The sequence below is a fragment of the Pseudopodoces humilis genome, chromosome 3 (genome assembly GCF_049639895.1).
Source record: "Pseudopodoces humilis isolate 2021_Gansu_Grassland_sample_001 chromosome 3, ASM4963989v1, whole genome shotgun sequence".
Classification (NCBI taxonomy): Eukaryota; Metazoa; Chordata; class Aves; order Passeriformes; family Paridae; genus Pseudopodoces; species Pseudopodoces humilis.
Window position 1 is genome coordinate 24,881,911 of NC_142202.1, and position 19,716 is coordinate 24,901,626.

A 19,716-nucleotide genomic window follows, 5' to 3' on the forward strand; every position below is an offset into this window, starting at 1 on the left:
ATAGTTATTAACACTCTTGATACCCATTTTCACTGGAAAAGTGTCTTATTCTTGTTTTGGTTTATTTTGTCTCCTTTATATATTCAGGTTTTTCATCCTTTCTTCAATTCTTTTTTTTTTTTTTTTTGTTCCACTATTCAACATTCTTGCATCCTAGTCTTAAATACTGGTAAGTCCTTACTGAGTAGTTACCCACTTACAAACACTCATCCCTCTTCATTTGCTTCTCCCAGCCAGCACTCTTTTGAAAGCCCATTTTCCCAGCTTTCTCTTCCCTTCATCGCTTAAAAAAACCCATAGAAGGCACCTTCCCCTATTTCTGACTATAGCCTGAAGTTCTGAAAACACGGAGAAAAATAAAAAAGTCTCACTGTATGTAAGTATTTTTCATACATCCTCAAACAGTCAAAACTTATCATGGATTGGTATTTTTAAAAGTATATCCAGAAAGCGTATTCAGGATTATCTTTCTTATGGCTCTGAAAGTTTTAAAGACATGGCTCCCAGATCAAAAGGAAGGGGGAAAAAATCCTATGCAGGTTGGATGGAAAACATGTTTTTGGTGATGAAAAATGAACTCCATGGAGTACTAAATTAATCCACTGCACCACCTAGGAGAATATTATATCTTCAGTAAGCTTTACAAGTTTCAACTTTTCCCTTCCCAACTGTAAAAACATCCTCTGCCAGTGACAGAGTGATAGGATTGCTTTCCTGACTAATCATGAGGGATACTTATAGATTCGTAATACAAAACAGGTGCAAGAAATATGCACAGAATGGAACACTTAAAAATTCAGACTTCACAACAGTTCAGTTGTTGTTCTGGGAGGTCTAAATCAAATTATTCAGCCAGTGCCTAGAATAGTTCAACTCTCTTCAGGAAGACTCCAGTAATGAAAAGTAAAACGCTGTGCTGACAGTTATTTGTTTCTCGCATGCCCATCATTTAAAGACAAAATGTATCCACTGTACCTATAAAGATGATTTCTCTTTGTTACCATTTAATCAGTTTTTTTATACAAGGTAGTGTTTTCAGTCACTGCACAATTATGCACAAACACAGCTAGAGATGCCAGGTTGTATGGATGGCTGTAAACTGAACACCAGGCAGGGTACCTCAAATGGCCACACACACAGAGGCACCCAAAACCTCTGCTAGCAGGGTTTCAGGAGCTTTTATTCAGAAAGGAATGGAACTAGGTACACTAGAACAGAAAGGTCAAAACATTTGCAAAACAACTGTTTACCATAACCAGAGTAACAAGTGTCAAAATCTAGGGTATGAGCAAGAGGGAAGCAGCGCATCCACATCAAGGCATCTCTCTGTACAGAAGGGGCAACTGGTATGCTCTCCCTGGCACAACCCAGAGTAATCATTATTATAGTTACCTCTCAATTAAAACAGCAGTTGTTTTCACTAACTGATAAATGTTCATTCTGTACTAAACCGTGCTTTTTTTTTAACTAGAAAGATATGACCCCCACAAGATTTACAACAGCATCTTTGCATATCCTTAGCTGCTGTAGAAAGGAACTCAATAATGATGCAGAAACTGAGAAGACCTAATAGAGTTGTAAGAGCTGTGTACATCTATGTCCTTTTCAAAAGTGATGACATGTCTTAAATCAGAGACAATATTTGGGAGCATTACTAATCACAGTAAAAGCAACTTCAAAGCAATGTACAACTAGCAGGGCTACCCAGTCAATCAGTCGGATCATGTGTCTTTTTCTCAGTTTGTGTTTTTTAATTAAAAGAACAGCTGAAAGAAAACCACTGGCAAAATCTCATCAATGACTCTCTTTCAGAGACTGCCTCCTCCCATTCCTGGAACTCAGCTTCATTTCTGTTGCATTCATAGATACAAATCTCATTCTCAAATGCTTACTGCCTCCTTATATCAGTGTACCCTTATGTAACAGTCAATACAAATTTACAACATAAAGAAATGAGACAACTATACTATTATTGCCAGCTCCATATAAGTGAATGTTCCCAGCTTGACATCAGTATTTCTTTTCTGTTTGTACTAATCTTGAAAGTAAGGCTTATCTTCAACAGTAAAAACTGAGGTTAGAAAAGAAACAGCTGAAAGGAAGTTGCACTGGAAAACATTTAATTTTAACAGGTTTATTTCTTTGATCAGTAGATAATGTAAGGTTTGTTTACTATATTGAGTTTTTATAAGCCAACATTGAATTGCTACACTTCAGACTTTACTGCCAAGACAAATAAAATGTAACTCACCATAGACAATGTTTCTAGGCTACTGAATAAAGCCAAGTAAACAATATACTAATTCTCCATTCATTCTCTCAGAATCTAGAGATCCTCTGTTCTTCAAAACAAAACAAGAAAAAAATATGGTCACTGACAACACTGCTGCTAATTCACATTAAGGATATTTAGGTGAAACTAATAAATAGTACACCTCTCTGTTTTACCCAGCAACAAGGACCAACATCCAAGAATGACCTTCAAAATGTATTTGACTTGTCTCCTCATATTCTCACACCCTAGTCACTGAAGTCAGTGGTGTTTTATTACCTATTCAGTCCAATAAAAGGAAGGTCCAGTGACTGCTTGTGAGTTCTCCTTCATGCATCATTCTTCCCTGCTTTATTTTCAAATCATTTAAACTGCATTTAGTCCTCTGAGTAAGTATTCAAGTATTAAACTCATAAAACACAAGAGTGATCACAATCTGAAATACCTAAAGCTTGACCTTCCTTTGGAGCCATTTCAACCAAAATCCTCCTCCTCTTAAAGGAAGGAAAGAGGCATCTGCCTTCATTAGACAGAATACTTTCATTGCTTTCATCAACAACAACCTATCTTAATACAACTCTGCCAGATAATTAAACTACCTAACATACTGATGTTTTCATCATGAATTGCTGCTTTTCATTAGTACAACCATGTACTGAATTTTTATCTTCCAAAAAGTCACATCCATACATCTCTGGCTCAAAAGTGCTGGAAGCTAAGACAGCACATGCAGATGTTTCTCCAGCTGCTTTGTCTGCCTTATTCTTTTTCCTAGGCTTGTGCTACCAGTCCTTGCTGGAGGGAGCACCCTGACTCAGACAAATCTTTACACAACCCAGTATGGCTGTTATACGGTTGTGTTCTTGTCCTGGTTTTCTTGCTGTTCCAATTAAAGCTCCAACCATCCTTTAAATCCATTATTTCATCTTTATATCACTTTCTCCATTATGATTTAAAGAATCAGCATATCCAAAGAGGTGATACAGATAATTTAAAGTTCTACCATTGCACAAACTTTGGGACATTCAATAAACTCCAGAAATAATAATAAAAAAAAAAGAAATAGTAGATAACTGTCATAGTATTCAAGGCCAGGCTAGATGGGTCTCTGAGCAACCTGGTGTAGGAGGTGGTGTCCCTGCTCAGGGCAGGGGGTTTGAAACCTGATCTTTAAGGTCTCTTCCAACCCAAACAATTCCATGATTCTATGATAAAAGACCTGTACAGAAAAACCAACCATGCAACTATGTTTTAATAATATTATTTTTTAATACAAGGGCTCTAGATTTTTTCATTTTGAAGAATTTTCAGAGAGATGGGTCTAATTCGATAAGATGCTGCTATTCCCTGAAAAGTAACTGACAACTTCTTCACCCAATGAAGTCAGTAGGAAGTTTAATTATAAAAATAAAAAAGTTATGAAGCCCAGTATGTCCTGTAAGTCTAATTTCAGTCACATGCAACTGAGTCAATGTGACTCATTCTGTTCTTTAAATTTGAGATGGAAGTGTTGCTTGTTTAAAAAAACTAAACAAAAAAGGTTAAAAATCTCAAAACATTCTTTGCATGAAACTTTGCATTCATATGCCTAACAGAACTGTTTGAGTTAGTGATCACAAAAAGCAAACAAACAAGGAAAAATCAATCCCACACACAAACACACTTCTTTGAACCAGCTGGCTGCTCTAACACCACAGAATTTTGTGGATAAAAATTAAGTCTGCAGAAAGGTTGAATATTAAGCATAACAATTTGTGAAGAGCAAATGACTGCTGATTGCTGACACTCAAAACAACATTAAGTAAGTGAATTTCCATTTTTATCTTCATGAAGTTTTAACCAGGCACCAAAGCATAACAAATTCTCCATTTCATCTGCCAGTTATATTTTGTATGTCTTTAAGAACAGATCCCCAGAGAGAAGGAACATAGTTTTTCTCCTGCAACGCAAAACACTGGCATATGCTCAGGGAACAAATCTCAGGATAAATCAGCAGAAGTGACAAAGTAGCAGGAATAAGTGGGAAGATGGCAGTGAGGAGAAGAGAAGCTACCAGCTAGGCCTCAGATGAGAAGATGGGGGATAGAGAGAAATGTTCCTAGGGACCACAGCAGAGCAAGCAGAATTTCTGTGACTTCTGAGTTACAGCAGTGACCAAAACCAGTAACAACAGGAAGGATCTACCTGCAAAAACATGACAGACCAGCAGAGGATTTAAAAAAGATAAATTATTCTATGTCATTGTTTGATTGCTTGTACAAAGTACCACCAAAAATGTAAATACTCAGCATGACCAAAGCAGATTCTGGAGAGAAATTGTTCTGATATGTGCAGCCAGAAACTTCTATCAAAAGCTTTATCTTGGACTGTGCAACCCACCTCCTGGTGGAGGCAGAAAATGGAGCTACACAAAGTCATGTAGTTCCCTCCATATATAAGCAGCAAGTGATGACGGAGAAGACACTGAGTCCTCTTTCCTCCTAATCCATGCTCAAAAAATGCCAAAGAGAATGCAAAAATCTCTTCAAATAGAATGGCCAAATAAGAGAAGCGAACTTTTCTGTACTGGTTTGTATCTCAATCTCAAGCTAGATGCTGTCAGCATGTATAAAGTAAGGCAGCACCTTCAACATTTCAGGACAAGGCACAGACAAGTTAATGAAAACACCATGTCTCTTTTAATAACTTTCATTGACCTAATCCCCTGTGTTCTGAAAATATGTAACTGTAGGCTTGCCAAAGTGAATGTGAAGATCAAACTGATAAAACAGAAGATAATGAGTCAACTGATGTGCAGATTCATTCATTTGAAAAACAAATAAACCTTACCAGTAATTACATCTGCTCATGATTAATGGCAGCTGCACAATGGATTCTTCTTGATATGAACAGCATGTAAGGGTATCTACACACTCACTGGAGTACAGATTTTTCCAGTATACAAATGTGAAAAAGATTTCTGGAAACTAATGGGTGCAGAACTGTGACTGAACTATTACTATTCCACTGTACTAAAAACAACTGGATTCTCCATCTATGAACATCACACAGGCTTCAAAATCCAGCATCAATCATGTTAACTGTCTCAAGATTAAAACAAAAGCTGAAGTCTAACATCTGCTTTCCTTGGCAAACCAATCTGAAAGTTTATGCATTTGGGAGGGCTTTTTAATCATCATAAATAACCCACAACCAGATGAATTAAAGCTGCTGCCTTGTTTTCTGGACAAATCTTTACAGGGTCCCTGTCACTCTTCTTCACTTCGAAGCACTCAAATGAAGAGTCTAAAGAATTAGAGGCATTAAAAGGTCTATGTGCACATGCAGTCTGTGCTCTTGCTGGGATCATGGAGGCAAGATACAACAGCTGACACGTCTGGGGTAATGCAATGGAGGGATACAGGTTCTTTAGGAAGGACAGAAGTTGAGATGGTGAGTGCTGACCTCTCTGTGGCAGAACAACTGGAATGCAGAGAACTTTTCCTGGGGATGGATGATGAGCCAGCTGGAAGCTTACAGCTAAGGACTGAAGTGTGGGTGACACTGCAGGGGGTGTCTGCTCCAAGTTGCCATACCAGGCAGAACAAGTGGACAAGGGGTTCTACAGACAGCTGGAAATGGCCTTGTGTCACCAGGCCCTGCTCCTCATGAGGGGCTTCAACCACCCTGGCAGCAGCTGGGTGACACACACTGCACCATGTAAGCAACTCAGAGGTCTCCAAGAGAGCACTGATGACAGCTCCCCAATAAAAGCAGCAGAGGAAACAAGGAGAAGAGCTTTGCTGGAACTCAATCACAACCAAGGAACGACTGATGGAGGATGTGAAGGTGAAAGACAGCTTTGCCTAGTTCGTTCTGAATTTCTCAATTTTTTTGGAAAGATTAAATATATACTGCAGAAATTCCAATCCCAAAGAAGCAGAAGGTCAAAAGAACATTTGATCCTCTGATAAGAAAACTTTCCAAATATTTGTAAGTTCCTTGGCAACTGCCGAAAGTAAGAAAGATTCACAAACATAAAGGCCTCCCTAATCAAATTTTGATACTCTTCCAGAAGTCCCCACATAAAGCTATGAATGAGCTTTTCCTTTCAGCTGATCAGCTAAAAAGCCTAAATCTTAAAACAGAACAAGCCAGAAATGTTTCATTATTCAAGAAAGCTAGTACAAAATTTCTGCAGTTTCTTGTGAATTAGAAACTTGATTTCCTTCCCCCAGTCCATGCCAATTTGGATTATGGAGCAAAGCAGAAACTGTACTCATAAAGGAAACATTAAGCATAGAAAAGATTTTTCGGTTGCCTTATTCAAGTCAGTGCATTTGCTTATGATGCAGAGTTGCTTCTTGAAGAATATCATCAGCTCCCCAAGTGTTACAGAACGGCAGGACCCCTCTTAGATAATTCTTGAAAGGAATTATTCTGTAAAATCTGTAAAGCATAACGTTATTTTATCCTCATGGACATTCATATTCCTATGCAAACTGAGCCACAGTTAAAACACTACAGCGAAAAATACTTTTTTTCACATAATGCAGAGGTCTGAGGTTAAATACAACACATCTACATCCACTGTCAAAAAACACTTCTTGGCAATGTCAGCATTTTGAAAACCAAGTCATGTCTGGACAAGCACCACATACTGAACTTTTTTTGAATGATCTTTCTATAAATTAACATTTGGCTTGCAACAGATGAAGTGATTACATAACTCTGAAACATAACTGAAATACACCTTCACAATTTACATCTGGCACTGCCACCTAATTCTGAATAACTCCAGCCTTCCTTTTCAGAACTTGACAGTAAATGAACACTGAAATAAAAAACTCATGTTTTTCTCATGTGACTGAACAAATGAAATTACTGAATTCCATTTTCATAAGATATTGGCCTTGCATTGCTGGAAAAGTGTGTATTTTTTTGAGTTTTCTACAGACTCACTCTTTTAGTAGAGTTTTTTTACTTTGTTTTTATATCAAGGAGGATGATAAACCCTCCACTGTGTCATGGAAAAGCAGTGCAAACAATTTTGAAAACTGCCAGATCACCATCTCTTCAAGTAAGCCTTCTGAGAAACAGTGCTTTAACCAATAGTCCCCATAAAGTAATTTTCTATATTTCAGTAAGCCTTACCAGTAGATTTGCAAGTCCCAATTAACACTGATAAAAAGAAAACTGAAACCAGGCATCCGGCAACTCCTAAAAAGTCAAAAAAATTTCCTCTTTGCTTACTGCTTACTGGAGGTGCAAGCTAACTACAGGTTGAACTTCCTGGCATTGGTAATTTGGAGCTACAACAAACACCACTGCCTTGCCTCCATTTTTTTCACATCTTTTCCACCCTAAAGTATTTCTTTTGAATTAGTTATTTTAAACTAGCACCAGATAGTTGCTATATATGTCAGACATACACTAAATTAAATTAAGCATTAAATAAAGATTTTGAGCATCCTTGATTCATAAGCAATAACAGCAAAGCCCAAGACAAATGTGAGACACCAAACCACTGAACTGTTACAGTACAACTGACATTTTTTGGAAGAATATAATTCTCTGACAGCAGTCTCTCACTGTGCAGTACAAACTGCAGTAATAGCTCCTAGAGGCTGCTCAAAACTGATGAAAAATCAGGTTAAAGCTCTGGGAAAATCTCCTATGTCACAGGTATAGAAAGCTCCCTACACCTATGCATAAGATGTTTAGCAAAACTGAATTAAAAATTAGGTCATCCTTTGGCCTCTTTCATATTTCCCTCCAGCAGTATTATTATTACTATTAATTATCATTTTTTTTCCAGGTAACTGAAAAGAAGGCAATTAACTCTATACACTACTGCCAGTCCACACCCTCATGAGTAGAGTTATAATGATTTTGGATTGAGAGGGCATTGCATTCTCCCTGTTGGAACAACCCTCTCTTCCTAGCACTTCAGGAGCTGTGACACAGCAGGGCTGCACAGCTAATTTGAGGATGGCAATCTCCCCCTTCCCACACAGACACAGCAGCTCACAGGTCCAATCACTTGCATGTATCAGGTATATCGATTGCTTTTCAGAACAGGAGCCCATGTAAAACCCTCACTGTGACCAACCATCATCCAAATGCAGATTTAACTGCCTGAAAACCTTTACAGGTAATGTTGACATTAACAGCCCTAGAGGGACTTCACTCATTTCCTAGATTTCCTGAAAGTCTTGATTTTAAGTGGAAATAATATGCTGGAAAACATACTTTAAAAAACCAAATCAAAACAACCATACATGCCCCAGCACACAGCTTACGGTGGGAACGTGTAGGTAGAAAGCTTGCCAACTAAGACAGACCAACAGAGCTGATCGTGTACAATATGGCTTTGTTGGAGCGCTGCTTGTGAAAAACAGGCAATAAAAATCAGTAACTTATTACCATGATAGCTTAAAAATGAAACACAGTGAACTGACTGCCATAAACCAGGGGAATGATATATGGAGAATGAAGAAATTTCTGGTGAGCTGTTCTCCAGAATGTTTTCAGAAGACAACAGTATAAAGTTTAACACAACTTGTACAGTACACTGACAGAAAGCTGTTGGTGTAGCAGGAAAAGCAAATGAATAAATGAATAATTATGTGGGTAAGTAGTTAGTCTGAATATATATACAATGCTACTGGTGCATGGAGTTCAGCTTTGCCTTGGATTTGCTCGATCATTTTGGGCAAGTCACACAGATCTCTCTGTAAAGACATTCAGATAGGGATATTTGCTCTTAAAGCACTTCAATCTCTGGAGATGAAACATTATATGAAATGTAAATGTTACTACTTACAGTTTACTGCCTTCAAATGACAGCTGAAATGTGCATTCCACATTTATCATCTAACAGAATTAACTCAAAAGCAGTCTTCATGTATGTTTTGACAACGTGTGAATGTTAAGCACAACTTAATATGTTATCTGGCTGTCAAGTACAACCAAAAATTTTTTTAAAAACCCCTACAGAAAAAAAAATATAAAAAAACCCTCACAAAACGGAAACAAATCACTGCAAAACAAGCCTGCCAAACTTACTTGCAGCAGGGTTCCATGAACACTGTTTTGTCTCATGCCATGAGTGGCAGAGTCTGGGAGCCCCCTCAGCAGGGCCAGTACCGTGTGTGGAACTTCATTGGCCATAACGAACGGAACAAGGGCCCGGCCTGACATTTCCCGGCAGCGGTACACGGGGGAGTGCCCACACCTGGAAAAAGGAGAGATACCTGTTATTTGTCATCCAGCAATCCACTGGGCTGCCTAAAACAGAACAAAGGATAACGCAATGAAAACTAAAATGTATTTCTCACAAATCCAATATACAGTCTTCTCAGTAGTGAAAGGTAAATCATACTAGAGCTATTCCAGAGGATTTGTTTTCATTCACAAGTTCTGGTGTTTACATAAAGGAAGAAATAAAATGGAAATAATGCAATTATGCCATTAAATAGGTGAGTAATATAGTCCTGTAGCATTTTTCTGGATGTCTATGTTACTTATTAAATCACATTGAAATGTATTATGAGTTTGACTTAAACTGTTAGCTCCATGTTGTTCATCAGATGTTTCCATGAGAACACAACATGGTGTCTACTGAATTTTGGGCCAAACATTTTTTGGCTGCTTTTAGAATATAATTAAAGGCAGGAAATAAAAGACACATTGGAAAATAATTTTCCATTATTTGTAATTAGTATCTAAAAGAAAAATACTTTTTATTTAGAATTAACTGCTAAGATGCAAGACTATATATAAAGCAAATGCCAAAAAGAACCTTATCTTTTAGTTCTATTAAGGTTTTGACAACTGGCTGTGGATTTATGAAAATACATACAGAATGAGCTAATATTAACACATTCACAAGTCATATACTACTTCAGTAGCGTGCATACTGAATTGACATGAGTAAGAGTCCTCTAATCAGCTAAGTAGGTTAGACTAAGTCTTTCAAAGCCAGCAATTCTTGCATGTGTCAATTTTGGTAATGCAGGTACAATTCAGCCACCCAGAAAACTGAGAAAACTACTACAGAGTTTAGACATAAAAGGCCAGATGTCTTAGGTGATGGAAAATGCAGGACGGCTGAAGTTATGCTCTAATACTTCCCAGATGATTGTGGTGATTTGAGAGATGACCTTCCCTACTCCAATACTCTCATCCCTTCCTGAATTGCTTCCTATGTATTTTCAGCTTATGCAATCTACACAATGTAGATGAGATTATCCCCTGCCAAAATTATTTTGACCCCGCCAAAAAAAAACAACATCAAAAAAACCCTGCAATGTCATGCCTATATATTTTAAAAATTAAAGCAATTAAAAGGTATTCTAAATTTTCAAGTATCTGTAGAAAATTTAAATCAAAATTTAAGATTTTTAGAATTCTACTCAAAGTAGTGGTTTACTTTAGTTCACATGAAAAAATAGAGAGAACAGATTCCATCTTGAACAGCAACCAAATTAATAGGGTTTTGAACACTAACAAACTAAACAGTCTTAACTGAAATATATATATTATGCCATGGCATGCCTGAAAGACACACATCTCCTTCAGAGGGACCAGAGAGAGGAACTACCCCTGGAACAATAGGCTTTGAGGCAATTTGCACCCTTACAAATAAGACTCTATGTTCTATTTTGATTTTCAGGATGACCATCTTTACATTTCCTTTTCACAGACTGGACATCCTTCACAACAGAATACTAAAGCAGAACAGACATGATTAGAAGCTCTGCCATAGGGAAAAGCTTCAATCCTGTATTGACAAGGTGCAAGAAGAACTTCCTTTACTTTTTTAAAACAGAAACATTTTAATTCTACTTCATGGTAAACTGAAACCTAGGAAGTTATTGTCTGCAACCATTCTTTCAGCTCTGCTGAACCACATTTTCTTGATTTTGTTTATGACCTTTCACAGATCCCAAGGAATCTGACATGTTCTCACAGGAGGAGTGGAAAATGGGTAAAATTCCAGGGCTTCCTCTAACTTGTGCAAGGGTACTTTCCAACACTACATGCTTCAAGAGGTTGTTTTTTTCCTCAAACACAATGCAATTAATTACTACATATTTTTAAATAACCTGTCTAACTTTTTTGTCTTGTAAAAACATCAAAGACTTATAAACACTTATAACCCCTACATATATGGAGATACAGTATTTTACATGCCAAATTTTGTTCCACTCTATTATTTAATCAAATTTATTATAAAAATAGAAGTGACTGCTCTATATTTAGAAAGAAAGTAATTTCACATTACAGGCAAAAAATTCTCTCAGCTGCCTGAAGTCCTCCTGCAAGAGCAACCACACAGATGCCCATTCATGGAGAACTCCCCCAAGACACCATGTGCCTGAGGGAAATGTAATCCCACAGCTCCTACCTGCCCAAAGGGTAACCCAGCCACTAGCCTGCTACTGTCCTACACACCTGCTGTACATTCATGCACACTTCTCACACTCCACACTGCCACGCAGGGTGCAGGGTGCTCAGAGGGACTCACACCTTAGTGGGAACCCTGAGAACAGCTCTATCAAGTCTGTACAAAGGAACAAAAGTATCACAAAAGTTTAGGAACAATAAGGTATTTGCTTAATAGGAACATGTATGGGAACACATGGAAGGTATTTCACATCGACAAATAGCTTCCCAAATTGGCGAGGGGTTAAGATTCCTACTGTTTCTTCTTATTTATTTAAAATATTTTTTTTTAAATCTAACACTCAAAGAAAATCAGTTGTTTCCAATCCCTAGCCCCCAGCAAGAAACAGCACTGATAATATTTCAAAAATACTCCTTCTTTCACATGCATATGCCAGATGTCATGCCAAGTCACCAGCTAATGACCTATCCCTGAACTTCTGCATACCCTGAAGGCACTTAGGTGTGCATCCCTCATGTTTTGAAGGCACTTGGCTTCATTCTTGAATCATGCAAGAAGTTTGCCAGGAGAATGTCAAAACATACACTAGTTTTTCCATCCTCTAGCAGCACCCCAGAAGAACAGAGTTTTGATTTTACTGGATTCCACTTACATTTAACCTCTCACCTGTAAATAAAAGTAAACAGGATCAATTCTCAAAAAGGGACAGAAAGACTGAATGCAAATAAAACAACTGAGGAACAGAAAAATAACATTCTAACCAAATCTATCGATTTTTTGCTATCAATTGTTATACCAAGCCCCAAACCATACACTTTAACACTGAGTCTTCTACTGGAATTGTTAAAAATTTATTTTATCTTTAATTTAGCAACCGTTATGGGAAGCAACCTCACAAACTGCATCAAGAAATATTATTGCACAATTTTAGCAATCACAGTAACTTAGTTTGTATCTGCAGCAAAACCCAATTGTTTAAGAAAGAAGCATTTTAAGACTATGAAACTATTCAGGTTTCCTCCTGCAGCAGTTTAGCATACTGCCATCCCTGAGATGAGTTTCATTTATGCGATGGCAGTTGCCTTGTCGGGACACTGGCAGAAAAGGCCCTCCAAACGTTGCACTTCACCATCCAGACTCTGAGCTTTGCCTGGCAACAGCACAACACAAATCCGCTGCAGGCTCATCCTCTCTGCAGGAAATACGAGCAATGGAGTTTTGCATCCGTTTGGACAGTGTGGATTTGTGTGCAAAGCCGTATTTAAAACTGTTCCCTCTCCTTTGATTTGAAAGGTGCTCAGGGGTGGCATGGGGAAGTGTTTCAAATATATGACACTACCTTTACATGCAGGTCTGATATAAGGAGACTTTAAAATCTAGGAATTATCTAAAATATTGTTGTATGTAAAAACACTCATTATGCCAACCTGATTTTATTATACTTCAAGGCAGCAACAAGAACGAAACTTGCAAAATCCTCATGTGATATGCTTCTATTCAATCCTGAGGGCTATTAACAACTGCAGTATTTCACCTTGAACTCAGTAGTGTTTATCTAGGTGCATAAGGAATTGGATGTAAACATGTTTACTTGAAGCAGTCCATGATCAAGAACAAAAAGTCAATAAATCTGAGAAGGTTTCGCTCTGTGTAACCGTAGATTCAATTCAATGGATTTCTACTGCTCTGTTCCAGCTTCAATACTTAGATCCTGAACCAGCCTCCCAACTGACGTGATTTATGACCAACTCTCATAAGGCACAAAGATTCCATACTCCTCTGCACACATCAAAGGACCTAATTTATTACTCTTGCTACAAACAACAGAACACTAGCTGTAAATAATAATATCTTAAGCTTGTTTTGGAAAAAAAAAAAAAGAAAAGAAAAAACAAACCTGCAGGTGTTTCCTGTGTGCTTGTTTTCCCTTTCTTATTTTTCCCCCTCAACAGACTTCACATTACCCAAATTAACAACACAAATAAGGATTACCTTTTAGATAAAGGTCACAGAAACAAATGAGTAGAATTAACTTGAAAAATTACACCTGTTGCTGAAAATATGTTCATTATATTAAATAATTCCTACAGTTGTTACAAGGACTAACAAGGAGACGAATGTATATTTCCAGGTTTTACTGGCTGTTGTCACATGATTTGTGCTTTACTAACAATGTCATTGCTTATTAATGAAACAGTGAATGTTCTGAAGAAGTTCTCTTCTCTGAGCTTCTAAGGCAAACCAAGTATCCTACCACCATCACAAAGAGTTTGGGAGAAGAGTGCAGCATGAGGCAGGAAAGCCCTTGCAATTGAAATCAACCACCCCTGCCTGCAGGTTAAAGCATTTTAAGAGCCACCAGGCCTTTTAAAAGGTAAATGTGATTGAAAAATATAGATAAACAAATCACACAGATGGTACTCCTTAAGTCCTCAAGCTAGATGTGCCACAAGATCCTAACAAATGCACTCTAAGAAAATATTGTAGTAAGTCTGTCGGATTCTGTATAGACACGGTAGATAGTATGAGAGGGAGATTTTGTCTTTCCTCCATGATGCAGCTGTAGTCCAAGTTATGTCATCAGTTCCAAAGCCTGAATAAAAACTAAGAAATCAGAGCAGGGGAAAACATGGATGGTGGTCAGAGGTGTTCTCTTAAGAGAGAAGAGTATTTAGCAACAGCTTCAGCTCCTGTTACAATGAGTTTGGTTATTAAGATTCAAGAGCATTGTATGCATTCCTCATGATTATATACTAGTTCATTTTTTCCCCTTCAAATTATCACCAAAAGGAATACCTTTAGCAACTTCAAATGCAGTGTGACAGGTTTCCAAGCTAAGTGAGGTCCTAAAATAGAATTAAAAATAACACTCATGCTTCTTGGACTTCTATACTGCAGATGAATCAGCAGGGCAGTACTTGTTTTTTACTGGGAGAGTAAGGTTTCCTGCAATACCAATGGTAATTTGCTACACATGTACCTACAGCTTCTTTTGTTCATTTATTGATTTCCTTTGTTTGTGTTTTTCTTTTAAGGAAGTACAACCATTTTGCTTTTTCAATGTTTCTTAGCAATTAAAATATCCAAAGCATTTAATTAAAAAAACTTATTTCTCTGTGGAAACCTGTATTGTAATTGGTCTGAAGATAGTTTTTGTTCTTTAATATTAAGATAAAAAAACCACAAAAAAACCTAAGACTTGATATAGCTTCTCAATATTTACCTGAAGATTAGGAAAATACTACAGAACTCCTAACAGTTTGCTGGAGGTTTTAGATCTACAGTCAACACATAAATGTAGCTCAGAAAATGTTTGAACAAAACCATGGACAGAAACAAGCCAAATTTAATTTCACGTTACTTATGCAGTACTAAACCTCTAAATTCTTATGTATTTCCTTTAAAGTTAAGTTAATGGTTGCCCAAACTTCTAGTCTCTTTATACACTGTGTTAAGTATTTTATTCTTCCAACTTGGACAATTAAGATAAAACCCTATGTTTTTGTAAGGGCAGTATTTTCCACACAAGCACTTAATGAAGCAGAGTAGCCATAAATACTGCAGAAAGTATGTAGGCAAAGTACACAGGCCTTTATTTGTGAAAGCTGTCCACAAGCTCTGCCAGGAGTTGTTTCTCCGTATGTTTCCTAGGGCTTTCTAAGGAAAAATTATAGACATTTCTCTCCTCTTGTCACTAAGGTCCAGGTTTATGTAAACATGTGGCCAACTGATACCAAGCTGAATCAACATCAGAAACTTGAATTGTTGTGGTTTAGCAAGCCAAAACACCTAGGATCTCTAATATCCGAGTCTATGAAAACTATTACTAATACTGGGTATAAACTTCAGTGCAACAGAAATATGTTCTTGTCAAATGGAGATTTCCTATAGAACATGTTGACTCAATTTAAATGATATCTGTTCTTGAATTCCTATCAAGAAATCTCAAAGAATTTGTCTATGTAGGAAGCCTCTACGTTTATTTATCATTGAAGTTACATGAGGGTAGAGCCTGCAACTGCTCTTAACTCAAGATCATGTAAAAGACAATTTCATTCACAACCATATTTCTACTTTGTTAATTTGTGAATAGTTACCATGACATTTCAAAACTGCAGAATAACAGAAAGAGAAAAACACCACTTACTATCCAAACAGCTGGGAAAAAAACCAAAACAAAGACTACTTTCTGTCTTAGCAACTCTATCATTATTTTGAACTCTGTGAAAGGAAAGTTGAATGGAAAAATTAAGTCTCAGCACCTTGTGATGATTCTCAAAGCTTCAGATGATTGTAAGCAAAACTGCAATATGAGCAATTTAAAAAAAACTTCACCAGACCCATTAAAACATCTGAAGGATCTGGGTTGTCAAAGACACTTCCCTTTCAGCCATTCCACCAAAACTACCTAGCCCATTGCTAAAAAGCCTTCCCAGTATTGACTCTTCCCAAACTCAGACTGTTCTTTTTAAAGAATATTGGCTTTTTAAAATATCATTTTACTTGGTTTCCCTTATCATCCTCTGGATAGTTAGTATTGTATTGTATTTTTGTACAGTAATGTATTATTACTCTCTGGTTTCTCATTCCTTCCTGCAAATACTTTTCCAGAATAAGCTAAATCTTATTTTTTGGATACTTACCTTGACCAGCAGAGTACTTAGTGGTTAATTGCAAGTACATAAATGAATAATAAAATTACTTAACCAATCATATGTTGATAGTTCAGCACCCTGTCATATTTTTTACTGGATCATGTTTCAAGTATACATCAAGTTCAATATACATAAAATCTTAACCCAGGATCCCAGCCACTGGTCCTCTTCAGGAGTCTGCAACCCTGGAAAAAGAGAGTTACTCTCAGTGTCATGAATGCCTCTCTGCTAGATGTCACCCTTTATTTCCCATGGATCTGACAGCTCCCTGCAGTTTGTGCGTATTTCCTAAACTGTTTCAGCCAATAATCTGCCAATGACTGATGAGCACAGTGAAAACTGGAATAAGAAATTAATAACAAATACCTAAGGGTTGTGTTATTTCCCATCAGCACCACTTAGCTATGACACATCTGTCTACAGTTTCAGAGGAAAGACAGGACTACAGTAAAGAATTTTCAAGATGGATGAAGAGTTTTAGTAGATCAGAGGGTCTTGAGCAGCCTACTGTCAATCAAGTCCTTTCCATTCTTCCCTAGCACTACAATTTTAATTTAATCACATTGGAAGAAATTACAACCTGTTTACAATTTGTTATTTAGAACTGCTAAAGGAATAAAAAAGACTGAATAAATTAATAAGTACTTACAGTTACCCATAAGTATTTTTACAGGTCAGTATTTATCACTATGCGATCAGGACTGCACACAGGATAGAACTAAATAGAAATTGGAGATTTCCAATACAGCCCTAATTCATTAGTGATAAGCTCCATGGGGAAATGGATTGCCCTTCCCTCCTTCTCCCCCAGCTATGCAAGATTTCCGCTTTAGGTGTCAAGCAAGAGATTTAATATAATAAAAATCTAAAAAACAATGTATGCTTTAGGGGTGCACATTGCTTCTTTCTTCCAAATGTCTAGACCAGCCCATCTTTTGGGAACCTTGCCCATAATAAAAAGGGCATCTGTCTTCATCTTGCAATGACTGGTCAGCCCCATGAGCTTCCTCAAGAAGGACAGGGCATTCCAGTGAGTCAGAGCCTGCTCCCAGTCTCACAGGGACTCCAAATAATGCAGTATTTGCAGATAGCTTTAATGCTGAGCAGTTATACTAAACAAACCTTAGGAACTAAAAAAACCCCAAACAAATGAAAAAACCAGAGACCAAAGACTGAGAAGATAAACAGTTGATAAGGGAACCCAGGGAGATGCTTTCATAAACAAGTGTAATCAAAAGCAGCTATTTTGGTACAACAAGGCTGCAACAAACACATGTAGTTCTTTTAATCTAATATGAAAAGACATTCCCACAAAAGCTCTTTCCTTATCAGACCCCTGGTAAGATTCCCAGTCTTACAGAAATGACAGTTGAAAACAGGGAAGTTTTAATATTAATTCTCCTGGTGCTGCCATGCCACACTAAAATACAGGGAAAAGAGAAGAAAGGAAGAGGAAGTACACATAGCTGTTAGCAGTCAGCTAGCTTGTCTGGCCACTTACCAAAAGATACTAGTGCTCAGCCTACAGAAAATCAGCTGCTTTCAAGTTGGATTCAGGATGACATACTAAACCCAAACATACATGTGTATATGTGTGAAATAGAACAATCACCAGTGAATCTATTTAAACTTATATAAAAATCAGTTTCAGCTTATAAAATATATATACGTGAATTATTTCCACCAAGCTCTTCTCAAACAAATTGAGGGTATCTTGTTACTAGAACTTCACCAATTGCCTGATTCTTGTGCTGTTTATTAAATCTCAAATTTAGAACTTATTGCAAAGTCTCACAGAAACTTCTGATTTTACATTTGTATTATGTTTCTTTATTATTCCATCTCACCCTAGACCCATTTCCACGAAGCCAATACAGACGTTGTACAGTCTATACTGTACAGGGCTACAGTGGAACAGAACCAGTCACCTGACAGACTGGATAGAATTTAACATAATTAAACACAATGCAGAGCAATCAAACATATAGGCACAAGTCAAAAAGAATAACTTTCTCAGATGAGCAACCTACATGCAAGTAACATTACTGATTGGTGAAAATTTAAATTCACACTACCTTCTGCAATATTAATACTACTGCATCAGAGTCATCTTCCTTAAGAAGTGAGCTCTCTCACATTTATGAAATATTAAGACACAACTGAAACTTACAGAGCACCCCAGAATTCAAGGTCAGCTGCTCTGCTTGCCAGGAAGCTAAAATAAACCCAGGTGAATCTATTTCCAAAACTCATAGATGGTAAGAATTTTCTCTCTCCTTCCCTAAACACTCTGTAAGGAATGGCTACAGGCTTTTTTTAATTGTTTTAATTAAAAAATGAAAATACTCCATTGCAGAGAAAATTTTTCCTCACGTCACACAGTTTTGTTTTCCTTGCATCTTAGTGTCTATCATTAACTAACAGTCACAGAGATTATCCATGTACATCAGTGACAAAGTGCTCAAGTGCAAAACCAAAACCCTATCAGACCAGACTGGTGGATGGAGAACGGTAGAAGAGGAAAGAGGACAGCTAAAAAAGTGCTTCCCACTGCCACCCACCCTCATCCCTGACTGGAAACAGCATGAAGGCACTTGGGAATTTAGCTCCTCCATTTTGCATGAAGACACACTACAGATTACAAAATTCTGCCCAAGAAAACAGTGTCTATTTCATAACTGTTAATTTAATGGAAAGATGTTCACATTTCTTGCAACATAATACACCTAGAAGCAGCACTGCTTTGAAATCTGTCTATTTGCTGAAGTTTTAAAGAGGGAATTTCATGAAGAATTAAGTTTTGTCAAGCGGAAGCCAAGGCACATACATCCAACAAGGTTTTAAAACCTTATATTGTTTGACATTTTAAAGCTAATTTTTAAAAAAACTTTCTAAAAGATTATGAAGTCGCACCCTTAAATAGAGCTAGACTTCAATTAGTGAAAAAGTATACAAGTTAATAAAGCAGTATCCATTTTACTCCAAAGCATTCAGCCCAGAACATTTAACACTAAACAAACACTGTCAATGCCATGGTACAAGAGGACACAAGGTAACTCAATTCTAGATCATTCTGAAGAGATTACACATCTTTGAGAAAGGGAGAGGGAAGCAAAAGGGAGGTTATGTTTTTGTTTCATACTTAAAACATTACCTCCCGATTACCTCCCTTGTTAATCAAAAACATGCTGTACATTCTTTCATCTTAGAAAGTAACCATTAAAACAGACCTATCTAGCTCTTTAAAAAAAAAAAAAAGTGAGGTAATAAGTTGTGAATCAAAGTGTTCACTTCCAAATAAAACATCTGCAGGGCGAAAAATAGCTTAATAGAACTGCAGATAGGTGATCAAATGCCCTAGTTCAACAGGGAGTAACAACTATGCACAGAGATTGAGA

The 19,716-nt window shown here is 37.2% G+C and overlaps 1 protein-coding gene across 3 annotated transcripts in view; it reads right to left on the bottom strand.

Annotated features, from left to right (window-relative positions):
• The window catches only part of THADA (THADA armadillo repeat containing), a 152,877-nt gene that overhangs the window by 78,171 nt on the left and 54,990 nt on the right, over positions 1-19,716 (bottom strand). For all 3 annotated transcript variants that reach the window (XM_088053504.1, XM_014252973.2, XM_088053505.1), the window contains exon 29: positions 9,320-9,488. In XM_088053504.1, the coding sequence (XP_087909630.1) occupies positions 9,320-9,488 (169 nt within the window). The remainder of the gene's footprint in view (positions 1-9,319; positions 9,489-19,716) is intronic.